Raw genomic sequence first — 17,622 nt, forward strand, 5'->3', positions numbered from 1 at the left:
GCTTTACTGCGCAATTTAATTTTACATCAGAACATAATATGCCCTGCTCACCGACAGCCGGTGATCATCAACACAGAAGTCAAATGCGCGCGCATATACCCGAAGGCAGAAAAACTTATATCTGGAGAACAATTCGTTCCTGGGCCGAAAGCAAAGAGGACTAATGCACTACACGTACTCTTGACACGCTAGCAATACTTCAATACTTCTGAATGCTTTCAAATGAATCGATACTAGGCTGAAGATACCGCTGTCTACAAGAGAGTAACAGTGAAAACACCGCCTGTCCACGCCTGCCAAGCTGCGATGGGAACCGATTCCCAGAACAGGGCGCAATCACAATTAAGGGGCCGTCGGAGACCAAAACAATTGCCTGCGCGCACACAGGCCACTCAAGAAGTATCAAAGTTTGGTGCAGTACAAATGAACACATCTTTTTCTTTTTTTTCATGGAGACAGTTGGAAAACCGCCAAAAAAGACTTAGAGGGTGACTAAACGCACTTCATGAACTGACCGAGAGCAGGAAATCATGGATAGAGTTCAACATAGTAACCCACAATTTTCCCATCACCCGTCCGCACAAAGCTACTAACTATCCGTCTCCAGGGCACAGCTACAACCCAGCGAGCCGATCGTCATCACTGGCCAAGAGCTGCGGCTTCTGCGGCGCTTTACTGACAACACTGGCAGGTACCAGGCAGGCAAACTTCGAGAGAGCGAAACACTCAGAACTCGTTAGAAGCGGAAGCGAACCGAACGGCTGCTTGAAGAGCACGAAGAAGCTTGAAATGGCAAAACTTCTTTGGAGAATTACATCGCTGAGTTGCAAATATACCGTTGCCAGCGTTAAGGCGACATGTATATGCTACCGCGGAGAAAACGGCTGTCTTGAGAGCGGTCTATAGATATACCATCGCGTTCAATATGACTTTCAGAGCGTATGAACTCAACGAAGTGAAGTTCGATCTTTGTAGCAGATAAATGCGCTTCCACACAAAGCATCCAACTGGCAGAAAGCTGCAGTGTAGGTTCTTCTGAGTATTGGATGCTGAATGCACTAGTTTCCCATCCCGGGTGGCTCGCACTGCTCCTAAAATAGACCTCCCACCAAACCTCGTGCGCGGCAGCTCATATTGAGCGCGATGTAAGTACATTTGCGTGCATGGTCGAGCCATCCGCAAGCGTTGCGGCAATGTCTGACATCTCGTACCTGACATGCAGCTCGTGAAAAGTGAACCTACGGCTAGAAATTTCTGCCTCAGAGCGCAAGACACGATACCGTGTAAGCGCCTTACCGCGCAGCAGCACGCGCTGCGTATAAAGTGGCATCGCGAATCCGAAGAGAGCACAGACCACTCAACTAAACCTGCTCCCTGCAGCGCAGCTCCAATCACGCCAGACACGAACCTATCTAAGCCCGCTGCCAGCGTCTTAAAAGAGTGAAACCACCCATGGACACAACACAGACAATTTCAACCAGCCCCTGCTATACACCCTTCCGCCGGTCTACGCGACAGCGTAGCCGGGCGCTACAGGCATTTTCGCATTTTCTAGTAAGGAGGACTTGACAGCTAGTGCAACTTGGGTGGTCGATACTAGTCCTATCAGCACGGCCGGAACAGATGGTAAGTCGCGTGCCTCCCGTAATGTTCGTTAACGTAATGCTAGTGAAAAAAAATTAGGAACGTAATCAAGGATCACGAGCAGCCGTATCGTGCTTCGATAGAAACGCTGCTAGTTTGTTTCCAACGAGAAAAAGTCCAGAAGCATCAAACACGTCATGCACAGTGTCCATGGAGAAAACAGAACACGAGCGACTAACTGTGCTCGTATCGGTACGTAACTACTTAGATATACACTTCCCTAGAGAGAGAACTGCGTATATTTGTATTTCTAGGGTGGCTTCACTTTTCGGACGTGTTTTAAGCTTCGACACAACTCTTCACAGTCGGCAGCAAATGAAATGATGAAGAGGTGTACTACAGCGCTGCTGTCAAGCGGAACTACTTTTTTTACGGAACTGTATGGCTAATAGTCAAACAATCCTGTCTCGGACTCTTACGGTCGGAGACAATTCAAACAGACCGGGGACTCCTCGCAGAGGCAATCATAGTCACGTTCCCGTCGGCGTGTTCCACTTAGCACGCGCAGAATGTACGAAATGAAAACAACGGAAGGTAAGCGAACAGAGACGCGCGCTAAGTGGCACATCTGCGCTACCTGAACCCCGCCGGCGCTGTCAGTCACCGAGGAGAGCGCGGCCGACGGCAAATGTGAAACGGTAGCTAACACCACGCGCACAGTGGGGCGGGCAAAACGGGGAGTGGACAGCTGCCGTTCGGTCTCTCTACCTGGCGATTCGGGGGGGCTGAGCTGGGCCACCAGCAGGCTGAGGTCGAGCGGCACCGGGTCCCCCCGGCAGTACGTCGCGGCGGCGCGCACCTGGTGCATGGCGAGCCGAGGCCGTCCTCCTCCTCCGGGCAGGGGGGCAGCTCGCGGCGGTGGCCAGCGCGCGCCTCCATCGACCGAGTCCCGTGGCGGCACCGCTTGCACTGCGCGGGCCGCACGCCGGGCCCCGAGCGACGACCCCGGCGCCGCGAGGCGACGCTGGCCGCGCACGCGTTCTTCGCGCGCACGCCGACGACGCCGGGCCCCAGACGCTCGCGCACCGCGCACGGGGAAGGACGCGCGGCCGAGACCCGGCGCAGCGCGATGGGTGGACACGAGACCGCGTGCACGGACCGAACCGGACAGCGTTTCCCACACACTTCCGAAGACAGTTCGACGGATGGCTGGGCAACACAGAGTGCCAGCATGGTGCCAATTTGCACACGCCGAAAACAAACGATTAAAAGAAGGAAGGTAAAATATGTCTTACAAAAGAGAAAGAAAAACTTTTAAAGAGTGTCAAGCTTTCGTACAAATTTTCAGTCACTGGACTTCCGTTCGTTTAAACGATATCTCAGGCGATTTATCAGCAAAACGGTGCAGTCTCAATGTCAAGGATTTAAACGCGGGACACTGTCAAGTAATATGGCCTGACACCCAGTAGGGCACAACTTTATGAGATGGAAATAAACACAGTACAGAAGGTGGAGCGAAAGAGAAGATGGGAAGTACAATGTTTTCGAAGCAGACAAATGGCTAATAACAGCACTTGAAAAAAAAAAAAAAAGTTGAATAAACACGAGCAAGCGTTGACGACAGGCATACATCACCGCCTCCGGTTCATTTGCGCGTTCCCATAGGTTTAGCGACTTATATTTCGTAACCGGCTTCGCTGTCACCTATTCATAGAAGATGGTCATACAGGTATGTCATTAGATATGCAGGTTTCGCCCAGCCTTCCCGCAGCACGAGTGTGTTTACTCGCAGCTCGGGTTACGCATATTTTAATTGGCAAACGTATGCATACACGACGATTAAAACACTAGCTCACGTTCAAACAAAAACATTCATGCCCTCACGTCATGTAACAGTTTTTTTACGATTAGGAAGTAATACCATGCGACATGCGGCAGCGGGGACTAGGCTGTCGGTTGCGGACAGACATGCGGGATGTGTTCAAGCAAAGCATACATTAAAATTTTGATGCGGAAACTAGGGGGCACAAATGTGTTCCAACATTTAGAGCAGCGCCTTTTTTCACTCGTTTGCAATGTTTTTTGGTATGGAATGAAATTAAGCTGCAGGAATAGATTAGAATAATGAAGGATTTGCCTGCCTCGTGTACAAATTCATCAATAAAGAAAGTGACTCGTCTTCGAAATATAAAATTTACTATTGTGATTTACAAAATCAAACGTGAAGCACGATTTTTTCTCGAAGCTTATTTGGCATCTGGTGTGAACACCGTTGTATCAATCATACATTTGCCAACAAAGACCTAGGAAGACGGGCTCCAACAAAAAACAAATAAGTGGCGGATGATCCTCTCGTGCCCCTCGACACGATGGATTCAAGCGGCTGTCATCGCTTTTCCCCCGGAGAGTGCCCATATGCTGCCGAGTAATGCGGTAAATACTCGTCATTAGGGAAACGTTTTTCCCCTCTTAAGATACCGACAGTTTTGACAGCGCCCATCACTCATAACGACTATATAAGCGTGCGTTCGAGGCCAGGGCGAGCCTGTGAGAAGGCCCCTTGGAGCGCATCGTTCGCCGTCACCGGGCCATGTGGACGCGACGGCAATCAACGCCTCCTCCAAATGAGGAGTGGAGAGGGAGGAGAGGTACCTGGCCGGAAGAGCTGGAGCCGCAGCATGGGTGGTGCGGCGGCCCGGCGTTCCCCCGGGGGGCCCGGGACGCGTTGGCGCCGCAAGGCGCGCAGGTCCACGGGCCGCGGGTCCAGGCCGGCGTCGGCGCCCGCCGCCGTGCCCTCTTCTTCGTCGTCGCCACGGGACACTGCTCACAGCACACACTCACGCCGGTCGGCGACGGCACGACGCAGCCCGCGAGGCGCGCCGCCGGCCGCGTGGCCCATCGGGGAGGGGGTTCGGGCGCTGCGCTGATCGCCGACACTCGACGATGGTGCCCGGCCGCCCTCTGGCGAGAAGTCTCTCCCGCTGGCTGCACTCTGCTGGGGCGCTCACGAGCCTCCTCTCGCGTCTCCCGCCGCATGCGGCGGCGCGCACCCCGCACGCGCACCGGAGGGAGAGGAGGAGACCGCCGCGAGCGCATAGTGCGCACGCGCCGCGCGCCCACCACGCAAATCGCGCCGCGCAAAATAGCGCACCGCGTGGGGGAAGGGCGCGCTCTTTCCATACGTCGCCTCCTCTCCCGAGGGGGGCCGAGACGGAGGATGGGGAGCGACCTTGTCGGAAGATGCTGCCGTCCGCCACCACAACGACGCCGCGGCGGAGAGAGGCGCGTCGCTCCGGCACTCGGAGCAAGTATGCGCGCCTCGTGCGTGTCACAGGAGAGAAAGAGTGTGTGCGGAAGGAGGAGCTGCGCTTCGGCTACGCTCCGGACGAACAGCTGTCGTGATGTTGATCACTTTTAGGGAAACAAGCGGTTGACTGGCGAATCCAGTTCAACAGAAGGCACAACACATGCTGCTGACGTGCTCATTCTTTGTAAGCAACAGCGTTAAAGGGCAACTCCGGCGATTTTTCAATGTTCATCGATCGAAATGAAATTTTAAGTCTGCATTCTATATGGTAGTCTGATGTCTCATGTAAAATTTCGCACCTGAAAGCGGCGTAGTTTTTCCGCAAGTGAATTTTGAAGACAAGCGCTCCTCGACGCGAGAGGCACCCATTGATCGAGCAACTTCTACAGGCCACCCTGTAGTGTGACGTCACTGGCGAGTCGGCGTGTCAAGCTGGTCGGGCGCGCGCTGGCGTTGGCAGTGGAGGGGAAAACTGAACTTGGTTTTGAGGAAAGTAAATGGCGCAGTAACGGACACCCCAACCGCGACGTAAGAAGGAGTGAAAGAAGAAAGGAAGAAACAGCTGGGTGCCGTAGTGTAGGTCTTCGGAATTATTTCGACCGCCTGTGCAGTTTCGCGCCATCTCAACGTGCCTGATGTGATGTGTACACCAGAGTGATGGGTCACGGCAACTTCTGTTGTGCTGTAGGGTGCACAAATTCTTCATCTGTGACAACGGGCGTGATCTACCGTAGGTTTCCTAGTAATAAGAACCTTCGCGACAAGTGGGTGAGAGCTGTCCGCCGTGTCAACTGGTCTCCGAGGAAGCATTCCCGCTTGTGCTCGGAACATTTCGCGCCAGGTTGCTATGAAGACAGCGTGTACTTGAGAGAGAGCTTTCGACTCGCTAAGGGTTCGTTCAACCGACGTTTGAAGGCATATTCTGTGCCAACGTTATTCTAGTACAAACGCCCATCGCATCGGCCAACTGAACGAGCGCGGCCGTCAAGAGGAAGCGGTATGTTGGATTATGGCGTGAACTCACTTCCAAAAGCTCGCCGTCGAGACAAAGCTTCGCAAAGAGAACACTGTTGCTGGTGCATGCCCCTGTAAGGACGTTGCGCACCGCGGCAACGTTCGGGCGCCGATTCTTTCATCAGGCTGGGTCGGCCGGCACTCGCAACACGAACAGCTGTCAGCGGGAGCATCACATTAACTTTTGTTCTGACGACTGTGTCACAAATGCATGCACGAGAAATGGCTCAAATCAAGTAATCAAATCAAACAGTAATAAATCAAATGAATCAAGTCAAGTAAATGACTCGAGTAACTTGTCCGAGTTCAGACCGTCTCCATGCTGCAGGTGACGCGGCCTGTGGTGTGACTCGGCGGGCTCGCGCGGCAGTGGATCATACCTGAAAGGCGACTCGTGCAGTCCAAAATCGTCGAATGAGTCGTCTTCTAAAGACTCGCTGGTCTCGGAAAAGCTGTTCTCCGCGCTTTCAGTCATGTTGACAGCGTGGCTCAGGGTAGTTGCGATATCTTCGGGGACTTCGCAGCGCGGCGAACCCGTCAGTGACGTCAATGCCGCACGAAGGCACCTCCCCGGTTTCGGTTTTGCGGTTTCGGTTTCGAGTTGTGCGTTTTTTGCTGTTTAAAATTATTTTAGGGTCACTTTTGAAAACCTTCTATCGTACACATTACAGGAGGTTCTTAGGAACACAAATCAGCCATTAACTTAGAATGGTTGAAAAATCGCCGGAGTTTCCCTTTAAGCCCTCAAAGCTCCACAATAAGGAGGTGCGAACTTTTACGAAAGCAATGAAGTTTCCAGTTAGTGTCCCAAAGAAATGCTTTCGAAAGAGATTTATAATACGGCGAAACCTGTCACGATTTAGATTTCGACCACATTCATTGGAGGAAGCAAGTGGTTCTCGCGAGCAAACAGCAGGGCAGATCAGGCCACGACGACGGGACCGACGCGAAGTCGCGGAGAACACACGGGACTGCCCGGAACTCATATATTTCCCTCTGCTCTCCTGAACACGGCAGCGGCTGGGAGGCGAAATAACGACCGAGCACGGAACCCCAAAACCCCGCACGGGCGGGAGGCGGCGCGGCCCGTCGATTCGGCCGTGCTTCCCGCGTCTGCATACGTGGTACGTCTTTGTTGGTCGGCGGCGCCTTTGTTCCACAAATTTGGCTCCGGGCTCGGGGCGGGGGACAAAGGGCGGCTGGCACGCTCTCTCCCAGGCCGTTCCCAATATAGAAGTCGGCAGGGAAAGCAGCGCGCCCGGTTTCTCCCCCCGGGCTGCTGCTTGCTTGCCGAGGGCCCCAGAATGAGTGTGCTCTCTTCGCGCAAGTCGGGAGTGCAGCGAACGCATTCGGAACCGAAGTCGATGAAACGAACATTGCACGCAGCGCCGTGAGCGAACCGCGGTCAAACTGGGAAAGTCGCCACTGAATGTACTGAAACTGAGCCGCTGAACGAGTCCCTGACTAACCACCAGATTGGAACCACGATAAAGCCGGCGCTGTACTTGCGATTATAACGCCCTGAAACAAAGGGGAGACAGTCACATCTCTGGTGACACGACGAAAATGTAATAATTAGCGAGGAAAAACATATTATTGGATGAAGCATCTCTCGCACGATGACCCCTCTCCCACCCCCCCCCCCAAAAAAAAATAAATGAAAAAGATTACAGAAATTCGGGCGAAATATCTTGGCTTTCACTTATTACACGCGGCAGCACAGTGAAATTTGTGAGTGCACTGTGCCATGCTACTCTTGAGCACTCTCGGCGCATAAACCGACTCATCAAGTGTCGTCAGAAGCAGCTTCAGGGGCCCTCGAGTAGAAAACTGCCCCGCAGCTAAGCATGCCTGACGTGCGCGATGCGTCTGTTTAGGAAGTCGGAAGTTTATGCTAAATTTAATGGTCGCTTTGGAGGCTGCCACCGCTGTGAGCACCATTTTGGAAGTCACTCGAATGCACCCGTCGAAACGAAGCGCGCGGTGGAGAGCCTCGACAAAACCACAAACCACGAAAACGGTTCCCTTTTTCGCCAGCGCGTACAGCAGAGCGAGCAGCACATGTCAGCGGCGTGTAAAGAGAGCTCCTCGCGTTGGTGGAAGAGGGGCTGGTAGGTGGAAGCGAGCACAATGAAGAACTGAAACGGTCAAGTAGCAACAGGCCTCTCCGAACGAACGCACGAATGACACGTGCCGACGAGGCCGCGCGCTTCGAACTGGGCTCGGATCGGGCACGCACCACGGGATCGTCAACAAAAAGCGGCTGCGTCGTCGAACTGAATAGGGCGCTGCTCCACACGGATTCAATTCGAGACGAGCCCCACTGTTGCAACGCGAACAAAAGGAGCGACCCGCTCGCCACGCGGGGCGGGGCTCCCTTTTGCTTTGACCGCGGCGGCCGAAAGTGAAGAAGCCACGGGTGTATACTGTGTCCGCGCGAGCAGATATATACCTACGCACACGCGCGACCAGGAGGTATGTAACGAGATCACCGAGGTGTTCATGTCTGTGCGTGCGGCCAAACGGCACACACACGCAACGCAAAAAAAAGTTAGAGAACATGTTTTCCTTTAATACAGGGCTGCGGAATGCTGCAAACATGAAGGCGACGCACTGTCGTCATTGTTCGGCGACGGTGGGTGCCAAAAGAAAAACTACGAAGTCGAGTGACAAAAGAGTGGAGTCCAAACTAGAGGCGCGCTAGCGTACGCGGCTGCGAGGTGGAGAGGACAGGCGAGACGCTGAAAGCGTCGCTTGGTTACAGGCGAAAACACGCGCAGGATAAACTGAAAAATGCGCCCCCCCCCCCCCCCCCGAGTACTCGCATCATACCACACTTCGACAGGTCCACAAAGCGGGGACCAGAACAGGCGCTATAGTTTGTCGGCAACAACGACCAATATTCTTCGGAGGGCAACAGTACCCGGCTGCAAAATTGGAGCATCTCGTCCCAATACTTCCGAACTCTGTCTTACAGCTCGCAAAACAGAGAGCGGCCCGTCGATCTACGAGTTCTCGAGTAGCGGCCTGCGAACATCGACCGACAGGGGCATCACCGCTAAATCATCAAGCCCAAGTGCCAAACAAAGCTCAAGCTCGAAGCGGACGAACGAACTCACGCCGAACAAAGCGAAAAGAGAAAAAATGTGTGAGCGAAAGATCGGCACGAAAGGTTGTACAATAAGGGTTTACCTTCATTCAGCTCGTTCGCAAGAAAAACAAAAGAAAAAACACTTTGCTCAGGGTCCCAGCAGTCCAGACTCTGGTATTTGTTTTGTACTGACCACGGAAGTCATTTCGCCACTCAGCACGCTGCTTACATACAGTGCAACCAGAAGGAATGAGAAGTAGCCGTAGCCAATCAACGGAGGGTAAAAAAAGACATAATAAAAGCCGCCAAGACTCGTGTCGGCAGCATGCGGCTGCGATCTGATGAATTCCTGAAAGCAGCAGCATCAAAAAAAAAAAAAAGCAGAAAGGGCACGACAGGACAGAGGAGCGCACGGGCACACACGTGCATGCGCATGCACCGGGCCGCAGTAATCGCGCCAGGGGCAACGGCCGGCGACCATGCTCGGGCACACACACGCACAGAGCGGCGCGGGTCAGCGTAATCCGGTTGTTTTTGCCCCGATCGGGGATCGGCGTAAGCGGCCACGTTTGGCTGACACATTTCGCCGGCGGCCGTAAACACGTATACGTGCGCGACCGACCGCCCGACCCGAGATCTGGTGAAAGGACCGGCGAAAGGACGAGCGCCGAAGGAAACGAGGCCGCACCGCGCGAAAGGATGGGGAAGAGGAGGAGCGGGAGGGAGGGAGGAAAAGGAAAACGAGAGACCCGAGTGCCGGGATCCGCGCACCGGGGGAGGAGGCCGAGGGAAGGGAGGAAAAAAAGAACAGCCCTCGGCTCCGCAAATCAGACCCGGGGCAGGGGAAGAGAGAAAGAAAGAGAGGGCGGCGGGATTACGGAGGCGGAGATAATCCGCTGCGATTAATTATCGCGGAATTAGGAGGTTTGGAGGAAGAGAGCTTGGGGGAAAGGAAGGGAGGTCGCCAGGCAACCAAACCGTTTATCGCGGCAACAGCCACGCCACGCTGCCTCTACAGGTCACAGGCAAGGGGTCAGTGGCAGCAGAGCTCGAAAGCAGGCGCCCCCTGAGCCCTCTTTCCCTGACGGGCCCCGCGGCCACTGGCTCAAGGGTCAGAGGCAAGAAACACCAGGTGCACGCACTGTGCCCTTCGCCGCTGCGCCTTTCACCCTCAGCGAACGCTTAGCTGCTAAGCAGGGACCCCCGCGGAACGAAAATTCGAGGCTAAAGAAATGCGCTTGGACCATGTAACGCCCCAGAGCGATGAGGCTTATATTATATTAGTAGATCACGTTAAGTAGACTTGATATTTCGCACTGACATCATTTACCTTGATTTCACCGCTACAACGGCCCAAACAGTCAGCACTGCCAAGCCAGCAGAGTCGACACGTTTACTTCAGAGCCTGGCGGCAGCGGTTGAACTGTACTATTACTATTACTGGTACAAGGTGGCGAACGCTCATCCCTCGCAGCAGCAGCATAAATGTGGTCCTGAAAATGTCAATACTCTGTATAAGTATACAGCTACTCGCTGGACAGAAAATGAAAAAAAAAAGTGAGCACGTCAGACATTTCTGAGCAAATTGTAAGCGCTTGCCCGACTAGACATCGAGCAGGATGTCCATAAACGACTCTTGTTTTCCGCAAAGAGGAAAGGGCGCAGAAACCAGTATATAGTGTATATTGCCGCCCTAGTCCTATCCTTTCTTCTATCGCTCCCCCCTTTCTTTCCTACTCCCTGTCCTCTCCGTCTCATTTTATTCTCGGTAGCCGCAGCTCAGGTGCTTCAGGCTTCGATGACAGATGCCGCGGCTAGCAGCATCTTTTCTCTTCATATTTTATTTTATTATTACACTCTTAGACAAAAGGGACTAACAGGAGGCGAGAGGTTAGTCTTTTTGGGGACTAACTGACCTGCTACTGGCAATCATCCTTTTCGGGACTAAGTGAAAAGGGTGTAACTGTTGGTCCCCTGGAAAGGGTGCAACAGTTAGTCCCCGGGAGCAGATGTTTAATGAAAAAAAGCAAACGACGCGTGATTTTCAGCGTAATTAAGAGGGGGAGATGTTTACGACAGAGCTTGACACACATAACAACGATAAAGGAAACAGAAATAAACATGCATGAAAAGACCAGGATTCGAACCGACAACGTGCGGATACGACTACACCACCCCAACAGACGGTCCGAGCTAGAAAATAAAAGCCTTATATGCAAAGCACACACATTGTCTGTCTTTACCGCTCAAACTGTTATCAAACATATTGCTGTTTATAGCACAGTATGGTGATTTTTGTGTCATATGCTTTTGGAACAACCTGCGGCAAGCTTTAATGCGCACGCACAACGGTTTAAATCGCGTTTTGGCCAAAAAAGAGGTGCTGAACTGTGTGTACATTACGGCCGGTACTTCACAACCACAACAGTTGTTTTCTTTTAGTTTATTTTTTTGCTTATAAGGTGGTCTTACTTCTTGCAATTGGCAGCTGCACATTACAGCCTGTTGAAAACAAATATAAAAGGCGATGGTTCACTTCCTTTTTTGTTACTGGCGGACAGCGGTGACAGGGAATTGACTGCTTGCCACCCTCCGGTTCGCTAAGTGTGGCCGTTACTTGCACAGTATCCCATAAGCTCGTAAACATGTACAGCAACGATATGAAACTACGTGTACTTGCTGAACCCTAACCTTTACAACTCACATTCGACACGCATTGAAGCTCGTAGTATTTGTTTATGCACTTGCACAGCTGCCAGCCGTTTCGGTAGCACGAAGCCTTTTTCTCACGCGAAAGGGTACCCGCTTCGCCACAGGCAGCGGCGGTGCGCCCTGCGCTTCAAAAATCGAGTACTATTGCAGTCGGAGTCTTCTCGCGTAAATTTTCGCGTGCTGCTATGCTGCGGTTCGCCCCCCGTTACTCTCTTTCTCGGTAGTTAGTCTGTTGAGTTTGCGCACGGCGAACATTTGTGGCAAGAAGAGTGTCGTGTGCAAATTTAGGGACTAACGACCCGTTTTGAGGACTAAAGTTGTCTTTACTCCCCTCTGGGCCGGTTTATTTCTTAGAGTGTACCAATAAATAGCCACTAACAACAACAACAAACCAGTAGGCAGAGAGTGAGGCCACCGATATACGGTAGATGAGAACCAAGCATGCATCCCTTTTACCACACGCACGAGGTTACCTCCTCTACTGCGTGCTGAGCTTCGAAGCGCTAAACTGCGCTTGGACACGGACATCTGCCGCATATCGGGATCGAACCGAACTAACAAGGCGACCCAGTTCGTGCCTTCTACGCTGCCGCCTTCAGGAGGATGTGCGACAGTTGTTACTACATGTAGTGAGTCCATACCAAACCAGACAAGCAGCTGGAGACAAGGAGGGCGAATACGTTTGCGTGGCGGTTGCACAAGCACGTCAACGCCTTCGCAGCAGCGAGGAGCGGCCGAAGTGCACAGCTGTCCTCGCTTGATGCAGACAAAGCCTCCGTGCCTCTGGACGGCATCCAATAAAAGCGCTCGCGCGGGCCCTTTCATTCGCATTCGGGTGCGGATGGGGGCACCTTGGGGAGAAGGCGAGCAAGCATGAGGCACGTCGCCGAGCACATTCTTCGAGCGAGCGCCACGAGAATCGGAAAGCGAAAGGCGACCATGCGGTTAGCACGCGCAATCGGGAAGAACCCGAACTAGCAAAGTTAAGAGAAAGCGTGACAGTGCACTTAGCAGGCATTTCCAGCTGATGAATACGAGTTAACCGACACCTCTGGAAAGTACAGCACCTAATTTTTACCGGTCCGGACACAGTGCTTCGCACGGATGGATTAGCTCTATCCAAAGAGCCTCTCTCGACAAGTTAACTTTGGCAGGACCTGTGATGAGGCAAGCGCTAAGTAGACAGCAAAAGAAAGGTAACATAGAGATTGTCATCGTTCCTCCGCTTGCATTCTGCTAACGTGAGAGCGCAATTATCGCTGCAGAAACTGGAGCAGCTCTTTCCAACTGCCGCCCGTACCCATTGGCGCTTACCTTGAAACCAAGCACAACGCGAAGCCCTGTCTTGGGCAGCACGAAAGGCGCAAAGCGGGTGATGTTTTTTACAAAGCACGGATGAGAGCGCTGTAATCGCGGCGCGTACGAGCGCACGGAGCCCACTGTACGTAGTATTTTTTAAACTCCGCGGGCTTTCGTTTTTCCCCAATAAAAACGGCCACGCTAAGTCGATCTCGTTGGAAGTGCCTGGTTTGGACAATATTTGTGGAGCTCCACAACTTTTCTATTGACGCCTGAACGTGTCAAGCCATATTTAAAAAGTTAATTTATTTATCCCGACCAATTATTCAAATAGGAGGAGGGAAAAAATGGTACTCTAACTTTAGATGAACCCTAACAACATCCACGCGATTTCCGTTCTGAAGAACGCTTAGTTTTTTTATAAACTTTGGTCCAAGTTAGCTGGGACACCCTGTATAAAACTGTTTACAAGATAAAGCAAACTCACCAGACAAACACTACGGCGATTAGACTATGCTCGCTGCACAAGCAGTATTTATTTGCATTTTATTGCGCAAAGAACCGAAATAAACGCGAAGAGGCTTCCGTGGCGATTTCATGAACTGGCCATAGAAACCGCTTCGGCTGTGCCACCATAGCCAGAAAACGGCGGAAACTCGCACCTTCATGCAGATATCTTCCCAGTAACAAAAAAAAAAAAGGGGGAGGGGGAGGGGGGATACTAAAGCCTGGTAAAATGAAGTTCACCGTGTCTCCCCTCCGGCCCCACTCACCGAATCGTCGCCGGCGAGCACACTTGGCTCGCAATTTCGCCAGGCCAGGGATATCGTATGCCTAAACACAAGTACACACACAATCGCGGTGGATGACGACGAATTTCGCGCAGGCTGTTGACAGACAACGCGGCCCAAGCGCGAACCTATCTCCAGCGCGGCCCTCCCCGCAAGGAGCGATAGCAGAAATTAATAAATAAAAAACAACGGGGGGGGGGGGGGGGGGTCTTTCCCACGTACACGCTCCCGCTGTCGGTGGGGAAAAGAGAGAGAGAGGGGGGAAACCGGTGCGCGGGGAGAAGCGCACCGGTGCACTGGGGGAATTTTCCGGTGCTCGGCGGCGCGCGCGCGCTGATTCATATGCAAATAGGGGCGCCCCTTGGGCCGACGCGCGGGGCGGTCCCTTTGAGAATATTTGCTCGCGCGCAGGAGAACATCGCGCCGCCGCCGTTGCCCGATATGCAAATGAGGGCGGGAGCGCGCACGCGCTCCTGACGCCGCCGCTCGACGCTGCGGCGCGCGCCAGCGGAGCGCGCAGGGGAGGGGAGACGAGGCACGCGGCCCGCGCCGCCTCCTCCGAGGCGTCCTTGGTGACGCCGCGCCGGCGCTACGGCGCCAGGGCGCGAGCAACGGCGGCGTGCCAGGCTCGCGCTACGCTGGAGGCGACATTCGTCGAGAAGTTGGGCGTTTGTGCCCCTGTTCTGCAGCACAGCGCTTGTCGTCAATGCGAATGAAGCAGGCAGTGATCTGTGTTGAACCGCTGAAAGACAGCGACCATCCAGCAGCTAGCGTTCAGAGCTTTTCTTCCAGTCTTTTGGCCCTTTTCGGCAAAAATACATAAACGGAAACATATTAAGACTGGAGAAGAAATTAAGCCGATATTGTACAAAAAATTATACTGTCGAGTTTCACAAAGGAGCAGTTCTCTGGAACCGAGGAATCAGTTTAGCAGTAACCGGCCGCGGTGAGTTTGTAGGTGTGGCGTTCAGCTGCAGAGCCCTAAGTCGCGAGATCGAACCTAGGCCATGGATGCCGGATTGCGAAGTAAGCAACATCCAAAGGGGACCGAATGTTGTGCGGTGTGAGCGCACGTTAAAGAACTCCACGCGGCCGAAGTTAATCCGGAGCCCTCCACTAACTAATCTCATAGCCCTATGTGCAGCCTGGAGGCATCACACATGTCACTAGTTACAGCTTTATCCACAACCGGAAGGATAAACTATTCAGGCCAAACGGACGCGCTGTCGGTAACCCACTAAGCTGCGCTCAGGACAGCGAAATTCGCTGACCCGTGACAAGGCAAACTGCCAGGCACCGGGCCCCTGGCCTCCCGTAGAGATCACGGTTACCTTTGTAGAACCTCCGCTCGGCAAAGTCGTCGTTGGGGGCAACGCTGAAGCGACGGCAGCCGCCCAGGCTCTTTAACGTCATTTCCCGGCGGTTTCCCTCCCAGCGTACACACACAGCGCTCTGTGACGCTTACCTGCAGCAGAGAGAGAGAAAAACAGGAATGGCCAACACAGGCGTTAGGAAACCGAGAGAACAAACTAGTAAGGTCGGGTATATGTAGTAGCGAGAACTCCCACTTACAACAGACTGCAAGAAAAACACGCGGAAAGGCACCGAAGGCGGGACTATCCAGGTCGCTCGCTGTTTCAGAACGGCAGAGCAGCTTTATTGTCGGCTGAATGAAGTAAGTGGAAGATTGCAAACACGCAGCTGCATGTGTGCATGCACGCACGAGCTTCTGACATATAAAGATATGCTAAAACGCGGTGGCGTGGACCCCAGCTTCCACGCTTGCAGCAAGCTGCAATATATGCAAATATCTAAAAGGCGCTAAAAACATAGGTGCATAAGGCATGTGCAATTCCCCGCACAGTCAACAACACATACTCCGCGGCTGTTTCGTCCTTCTGTCGCCTCTAGCAATTTCCTTGCGGCAATTACGAATACACGAGTCTGCGCGCAATGCACAGCAAGCGAATATTGTATTCCGCCCCGTAACGCTATGCGACCACTTAATGATTGCTTAATAATCACGGACATGAATAATACTTCGGGTTGTCAACAACACCCTCCTAAAGCTCCTCACTTCGCGATTGGAGCTACGTAGCCAAAAGACGTATTGTGCACAATAGATGTCTTAACAGTGGCTGCGTGGTTATGCTTTCATGCGGTAAAAAGACGCATGTGCAGGCGGTCACGGCGTGCCCATTCCTAAAGGCGAAAGTCTTTCCTTCCCAAGCAACAGCACAGGTAATCGGCCCAAGATTATGAATGGTTGGTTTCACTCTGGCCCTTTGTAGGACCTGCCTTCGTTTCCAACATTGGGCCGATTACCTTTGCTTCTTGGGTTGCGGCGTACAACAGTGAAGGGCCACACCTTGTGGTCCTCTCTCGGCTTTCTCGAATATTTACGCCAAAAACTAGAAAAAAAATTACACGCGTCTCCACATCTTTTTCACGCTTTCGTAGTGCTGGTGTAAAAAAAAAATAAAGCATAGTCTTGCATCTCGTAGTCGAGAGTAGGTGTAAGCATAGAATGCATAGCAGGGAAGGCGTAACACCTTCAAGGAAGCCTCATAGATGGAGGTAGCCGCACTCGCGTATTGGCCAGGTCTTTTGGCTACTCGATGTACAGCCATCTTCTCGAACCGGCATTGTGCATGGCCTCCGTGGCTGCTTTCAAGGCTTGAAGAGCCGCACGTCATGAGACGTTTCTCGACCACGTAAAGAGCGTGCCGTCTACGCTTGCACCTCGAATCGCAAAACTAACCAAAGCTAACGGATAAAAAACGACGACGCCGACTGATTAAAGCAGTAGCACAAGAGGCGACCAGTTAGAGAACGCGAGAGGATGCAGCGTTGGCCGAGTGGTTAAAGGCATCGAGAAACGAAGATGCTATGATTGCGCCCGCGCCGGTTCGAATGCCGCTCAAGGCAGGCTTCTTTCCGCTTGTTACCATTCCGACGGGAAAGTTCCGAAGTTTTCAGAAAAGTTCGGTTTTATGTATGTTCGACCTCATGTTCGCAGCGGTTTCCGAACGATGTTCGCCTGAATTTCCAGAGAATGAAAGCTAGAAGCATTTCATGTTTTTTTCTTAAAGAACATTAATCTAGCGCCCAGTAGAAATTACCTACCGCATAGAAAGGTGCAAGGGGGAGCAGTATTACAACTGTAGGCAACACAGGAGAACGTATATCAGAAGCACAAAAACAACGTCCGGCTAAACAACGCAGAGCCGACGGCGACCTCATTCTGCGCATGCAGGAGGCATCATGCACCGCGAGACACACGAGGCCCCCGCGCCGTCTTGGAACGACGTTATAAAGCGCAGCTGTTTCGCCTTCTCCCGAGAAAGGCCGCGGTGTATGATGAGGGCAGGGAACAGGCGCAAAGGCAAGAAAAGCCAAACGAGCCATCACGCGGGCGACTTCTCCTAAGAGCGAGGGGCGGGCAATGGAGATGTAGTGTGCACCAAGAAAGAAACGATACGAGCCACAAAATAGGCGGAAAAAACTCTCTAGAGATGGCGCTTTAAGAGGAGAAAGTGGATAGAAAAGCCAGAATTGCTACAAAGAGAAGGAAGAGAGAAGGAAGGAGGACGTAGAAAGAACAAATAGAAGGAGTCGTTGCGTAAGAAGGGGTTTTAGACAGCTGAACCCTATGTATTCCACCCGAATGCGAAGAAGGGCGAAGGACCATTCAAAACGAACTTTCTCCGCGCGGAAATTTGAAAAAATAAACACAGAAGAACGCGCAAGATGGGTGAGGGGGAAAGAGAGGGTAAGGGCCGCGCGCATCGCATGCAAGAAGATGAGGCCGCCGCATATGAAGA

The 17,622-nt window shown here is 52.8% G+C and overlaps 1 protein-coding gene across 8 annotated transcripts in view; it reads right to left on the reverse strand.

Moving 5' to 3' along the window:
- LOC149340314 (uncharacterized) overlaps positions 1–17,622 on the reverse strand; it is a 628,908-nt gene that overhangs the window by 147,748 nt on the left and 463,538 nt on the right. For 5 of the 8 annotated variants that reach the window (XM_089549065.1, XM_089549064.1, XM_089549063.1 and 2 more), the window contains one exon: positions 15,130–15,263. The exons of 2 other annotated variants lie outside the window; for them this stretch is intronic. In XM_089549065.1, the coding sequence (XP_089405191.1) occupies positions 15,130–15,211 (82 nt within the window). In that variant the 5' untranslated portion in view covers positions 15,212–15,263. Of the gene's footprint in view, positions 1–4,236; positions 4,707–15,129; positions 15,264–17,622 lie in introns of those variants that run through there. One more of the 8 variants, XM_089549070.1, reaches the window with a different exon arrangement.

Source organism: Amblyomma mixtum, chromosome 6, assembly GCF_055824585.1.
Source record: "Amblyomma mixtum isolate Tamu chromosome 6, ASM5582458v1, whole genome shotgun sequence".
Classification (NCBI taxonomy): Eukaryota; Metazoa; Arthropoda; class Arachnida; order Ixodida; family Ixodidae; genus Amblyomma; species Amblyomma mixtum.